We start from the raw sequence: 6,000 nt of genomic DNA, 5'->3' as shown, positions 1-6,000 counted from the left end.
ATTGTGGGCTGGACATCTTCAGGTGGGCCTGCTGCATGTGGAAGCTGGAGGCCGCGGTGAAGGGGCTGACGGTGCTGCTTCCCGGGCTCTGGCCACTCAAGTTTGGCATTCCCTGATGCTGCCACGAGGGATTCTGGCCTCCCATGGCTGCTGACACCCGTGGGACCTGCGGCTTACTTAAGCCAGAGTTCAGGGTTCCCTTATTGTGCTGCTGGGAGAGGCCCGAGTTCCCCATAGAGTTCTGTCCATAGGCAGCTGAGACAGAGGCATTCTGGCCCACGCCAGTCTGCCGTGCGATGTGGCCGTGTCCATTGGTGGCTTGGGGCGGGGGTGGGGCGACGATCTGGGTGATGCCAGAGGCCATGCCGTAGAGGCTGCTGGGAGGCATGCCCTGTGAGCTGGCGAACGGGGCCACCCCCCGCTCCTGCTGGCCTGGGTTTGAGGGGAGAGAGGACACGGCAGTGTGTCCAGCTCCCATTGGCATCAGATTCCCAGCCTGCGGGAACACTCGAGGGCAGCTGGAGCTGGATGGGCCCAGGTTGTTCATGCCGGGCGCGGCCGCGGAGGGCCCTGGAAGACACAGAGGACTGTCACTCGGGCTGGCGTCTCACCACCGCCAGGGAGATGAGATGCCTCCAGGTGTTACCCGTGGCACCCCCATCCCCACCCCATCCCCAGGCTGAAGACAACACCTTAACAACAACGTTCAGTGCTACACTGGTGAAGAAAACCCTGAGAGCTTGGGGGCTGGAGGAGGGGAGGGGACGGAGTCCCTGTCCTCGGAGAACTGCTGCCTAGGGCTTCAGGCTAGGGACACATTAACTGAGAAAGTCACTGTGCCACCACTGGCTGTGCCGTAATACTCAGTGTTTCCTCTTCTCTCCTCTAGGTCTGGGTGGAGGAGAAGGGAGCTGAGTCTCTCTCTCCCTTCCACTAACAATCCACATAGTGTCAGAGGGACTGGAGGCAGCAACGTGGGCCAGACTCACGAGACATCCGCAAACTTAAAATGCCTCGCTTTGTCTCCTCCAGGACGTGGGATGTGCTGTTTCTTTGGGACATTTTCCAGTGAGGGCACTGACTATGGCAAGACACAGGTTTCCAAGATGTTCTGGGGAGAGGTATAGGCAGGCAGGGGTCAGCTGTAAAAGCACCCCGTCACCTGAGGGCTTCTGGGAGCAGCAGCCTAGGCAAGGTCCCCAGCACGTCAGAGGGAACAGCTGACACTCGTGGGATTCCTCCCTTTGCTGGTCAAACATCTGCTGTAATGCCGCCGCGGGGACACACAGTGAGCAGGCCACAGAGTGCATTTCTCCTTTCCTTATCTGAAACAGGTCAGCTTTTGAAGGGACACACAGAAGCAGAGGCGAAGGATTTTCCAAAGAATTACAGGAGTTGTTTCCTGTTGACAAGATGTCCTCCAGCGAGACTTGATTTTCAAGATGCCTCAGCCAAGAGACCCAGCAAAGGTATGCCAGGTGGTCTGCCTCTCTGTGTGCTCAGAGGAGCAGCGAGGCAGGCAGGCTTCCACGCTAAGTCACCTGCTAGCACCTGGCACAGAGCCGGGCAGAGGGCGGGATCCACCAGTGCTCACCTGTGAACTGCCCCACCTGCTGTGGGAAGGGGCTCTGCGTTGGGTCTTGGTACTGGGGTGGTGGGCGGGTCAGATGGCGCTGAAACTGCTGCTTCTCCTAGAAAACAAGAACAGCAGAACCCACAGAAAAACAACCGCGTCAGGCCAGGCTTGAACTCACAGACGGGCTCCTGTGAAAACACACTAGTGACCTCATCTCGGGAGGCCTCAACAAACGGCACGCAACAGAAGGATGGCGCAAATCTAAGGCACAGGGAATTAAAGACTAAGTGTGGGGTGGCGTAGTAGGTAAAGCTGCCACACGCAATGCTGGCATTCCATATGGGTGCCAGTTCGAGTCCTGGCTGCTCCACTTCTGATCCAGCTCTCTGCTGTGGCCTGGGAAAGCAGAGGAGGATGGCCCAAGAGTTTGGGCCCCTGCACCTGCATGGGAGACCAAGAGGAAGCTCTGTCCATTGCAGCCATTTGGGGAGTGAGCCAGTGGATGGAAGACATCTCTCTCTGCCTCTGTGTAACTCTGCCTTTCAAATAAACAAATAAATCTTTAAAAAACAAACAAACAAAAAAACTCTGCTGCTCCACTTCCAATCCAGCTCCTTGTAAATGGCTTGGGAAAGCAGCAGAAGTGCTTGGGCCCCTGCACCTATGTGGGAGACCTGGAAGAAGCTCTTGGCTCCTGGCTTCAGCTTGGCCCAGCCTGGCTGTCACGGTCATTTGGGGAGTCTCTCTCTCTGACACTCTTTCAAATAAATCTTTAAAAAAAAATAAGACGAGTTTTTTTCTTTTTATTTATGATAGGCAGAGAGAGACAGACAGACAGACATGCATCTTCCATCAGTTGGTTCAGTCTCCAAATGCCTGCCCACAACAGCTGGGGCTAGGCCAGGCCAAAGGAAGAGGCTGGAACTCCATCTGGATCTCCCCCTTGGGCCATTACCTGCTGTCTCTCAGGGCGTGCGTTACCAGGAAGCTGGATGTAAACCCAGGCACTCCAGTGTGGAATGTGAGAACTCCCACCTGTAGCACTTAGTAGCTGCATGTGACCAACTAAATTGTGCACTGATTCTAGAACCTCAGGGATAGTGTCACACTTGACTTACAACAAACTGCATTTACAACAAAGCTGGGCCCCACAGGGCTGGATGACAGTGGTTTAGAAGCCATTACCATACATGGGAAGATGCCCACTTTTTAATTTTATATCATTTACTTATTGAAAGGCAAATATATGGAGAGAGAAATACATACACACACACACACACACATAGAGAGAGAGAGACACAAAGACAGAGAGACAGACAGAGCTCGATCATCTACTGCTGGTTCACTCCCCAAATGGCCACATCAGCCAGGTCTGGCCCAGGTGGAAGTCAGGAGCCTGGAACTCCATCTGGGTCTCACACGTGGGTGCAGAGACCCAAGCACTCGGGCCATATGCTGTTGCTTTCCCAGGAGTATTAGCAAGGAGTTGGATTGGAAGTGGAGCAGCCGGGACTTGAACGGGAGGTTGGGACCAGTGTCGCAGGTGGCCACAGTTCCAGCCCCAACCAACCACTTTGTAACTGCTACAACAAATGCCTGGCCTTCATCTAGTTTTTAGCTGCAGGTCCCATCCTCGCTCTCCCTCACTAGGTGACACAAAGCAGCTCTGACACGGGCCTCCCCTGCTGCAGAAATGCCAGGCTCCTGGAAGGGGCTTCTAAGGGGTGAAGTACCCTAAGGCCGGGCACGCAGAGCAGTGCATGTTCACGGGCCCAGGTGGGACTCGCGGGGTGGGGAAGGGGGCAGGCTTCTCCCTCCTCGTCCCTTACTTGTTCTGCCAGGAGCTGCTGCTGCCTCTGCAGGAACTGCTGCTGCTGCTGCAGATGCTTCTGCTGCTGCTCCCTCTGCTTCTGCTGGTCCAGAAGCAGCTGGTGCTGCTTCATCACAGCGGCCTGCTGCTGGCTGCTGAGATACTGGGAGCTGCTGTGGGTGCTGGCCACAGACACGGCAGGCTGCTGGGTCCCGACGCCGGGGGCCTGGGCTGGCACGGGCACGCTGGAAGGGTTCTGCTCCTGTCAAAACAAATCAGGCGGGCCCAGTCAGGCGGGATGGGGGAAGTCTTTAAGCTCTGATCAGATGAGGTGAGCCCCGAGAGTGAGAACGCTCCCCGATAACCTTCAGGAACAGCCATCCACGGGGCTGGGGCCGAGGCCAAAAGCACTGCTGCGAGCACACACAGGCAACTTGGCAATGAACCGCCTGGCCTGTGTTAGTTTTGCTCCCCACAACACCCCAGCGGGAAAGGTATGCTTTCACATTGGGCATATTCAAGCGCTCACGTTTGTACATGATGGTTCCGGTAGGCACTTGAGGCTTTCAAACACTTGCTTATCAGAATGTGGGAGTTCAGAAGAGACCCAGAGAGGAAGAACACTCTGAAGGAGCCTCTGGTCAGTGGAGACACTTCTTCCTGTGGGTGTGAACCTTGTGTTTGGGGCTAGCCCTAAACTGCCTGATGGCCATCCACGCACACACACGCACGTGTCTTGAAGAGACTGCTTAGCTTCTGTCAGATATCAATGCTCAAAAAATACTGAGTATCAACAAGAACGTTTTTAGACAGAGATTCTCTGTTAACATATTGACCAAAAATGAGCTGTGTCAAAAGCAACCAGAACATCATCCAAGTATTACTGTTACTTATGTTGATTATTTATTTATTTTCACTTTCACTTGGAAGGCAGGGAGACAGGGACAGAGAGGTATCTCCCATCCACTTTCACTCCCCAAATGCTTTCAGCGGCCAGGACTGGGCCAGGCTGAAGCCAAGAGCCTGGAACCCAAGTACTAGAGTCATTCCTGCTGCCTTCCAGGGGGCTTATTAGCAGCAGCTGCAGTGAGGAAAGGAGCCAGAACTTGAACCCAGGTACTCCAATATGGGCTGTAGGCGTCCGAAACAGTATCTCAACATCTGGGCCGAATGCCCACCCCTCATTGCTTATATTTAGAAGAAAAAGGGAAAACAACATGGAAAAAAGGCAATTATTGTTTAAACGAGTTCAATAATGTGAGTCCTTTCTGGATCTTTATCTGTATGTTGGATCTTCTGAGTCTAACCTCAGGCAGATTCTGATGATTTAATTCCTCATGTGACCCACTCTGGGACTGTATTGGCAGTCACTGGGCTGCTCTGCCTTTCCTAAGGTCGTATCTGATGGTGTGTAGCAGGTTTTTGTTGTTTAAATGTGTTTTATTTATTTGAAAGGCAGAGGGACAGAGACAGAGGGAAAGATACACATACACACACTGAGAGAGAGAGAGAGAGGTGTAGAGATCTTCCATCTGCTGGTTCACTTCCCAAATGGCCACAACAGCTGGGGCTGGAGAAAGATCAAAGCCAGGGTCTAGGAAGTCCATCTGGGTCTCCTGCATGGGTGGCAGGGACCCATGATTTTTGAGTCATCTTCCACTGCCTTCTGAGGTACATGAGCAGGAAGCTGGATCTGAAGTGGAGCAGCTGGGACTTGAGGCAGTGCTCTGACATGGGACACCTTGACAGGAGATGCTGGTGTTGCCAGCAGCAGCTCGCCCACTGCTCCACGCTGTCGGCCCCAGCCATGCAGCAATCTGATGGGCGAAATATGCAGGAGCACATGGAAGCCATTACTGGGGCATATGCCGCTTCCAGTCTTTGGCTATCACAAGTGAGCACACAGAGTACCTGGTATACAACTTTCTTGGGTATTGTGGACAACTTCTCTAAGCTTGCAGGGCATGTGTCGTGGTTTACGAGCATTTTTATGGCTTGTGAACATTACACGATGCCCGTCACTTCCCCAGAGTATGCCCATCTTCCATACCCTCACTGGTATGAGCTTGTCAATTTCCTCAAAGTACCACTGTAGCCCCTCTGTGGTAAACTTTGGTCCCAACATACTAAACAGAGAATTGCAGAAGCAAACAATTCATCAGCATGATGAAATCTTGCACCAGCTGCTGCTGTTGCACTCTGTCCCCCCAGGACATGAGACATCCCTTACCCAGTGCATCTGTGCTATATCTGCTACATGTCTGTTACTCACTCAGTAGCCACGTCGGTTAAAATATCAACTATTGTGATTTCACAGTGATCATGTTCAAATAACCCTTACCTTATTTAACAAGGTTTCCAAAGGCACGGAAGTCTAAAACTGTGGAAGTAGAAATCCCCTCTGCTCTATGTGGCCATGCTAAAGGGTGAGTAGGTAAAGCACATGGTGTCTGTGGCTGTAGGCACCCATCAGGAACCCTGGAACACATCCTCTAAGTGGTGGTGGTGGTGGGGAACGACTATGGAGGTTTTTTTTGTTGTTTTTTGTTTTTTGTTTTTGACAGGCAGAGTGGACAGTGAGAGAGAGAGAGAGACAGAGAGAAAGGTCTTCCTT

The 6,000-nt window shown here is 52.8% G+C and overlaps 1 protein-coding gene across 1 annotated transcript in view; it reads right to left on the bottom strand.

The window, feature by feature from the left end:
- Positions 1-6,000, bottom strand: part of MAML1 (mastermind like transcriptional coactivator 1) — a 53,485-nt gene that overhangs the window by 2,379 nt on the left and 45,106 nt on the right. Inside the window, 3 exon segments of the mRNA XM_062188557.1 lie at positions 1-570; positions 1,595-1,691; positions 3,406-3,648. The exon segment at positions 1-570 is cut by the window's left edge and continues 264 nt beyond it. Coding sequence (XP_062044541.1) covers positions 1-570; positions 1,595-1,691; positions 3,406-3,648 — 910 coding nt within the window.

The sequence above is a fragment of the Lepus europaeus genome, chromosome 4 (genome assembly GCF_033115175.1).
Source record: "Lepus europaeus isolate LE1 chromosome 4, mLepTim1.pri, whole genome shotgun sequence".
Lineage (NCBI taxonomy): Eukaryota > Metazoa > Chordata > Mammalia > Lagomorpha > Leporidae > Lepus > Lepus europaeus.
Note: the sequence above shows the minus strand (reverse complement) of the source record. Positions and strands in the feature narration are given on the sequence as shown.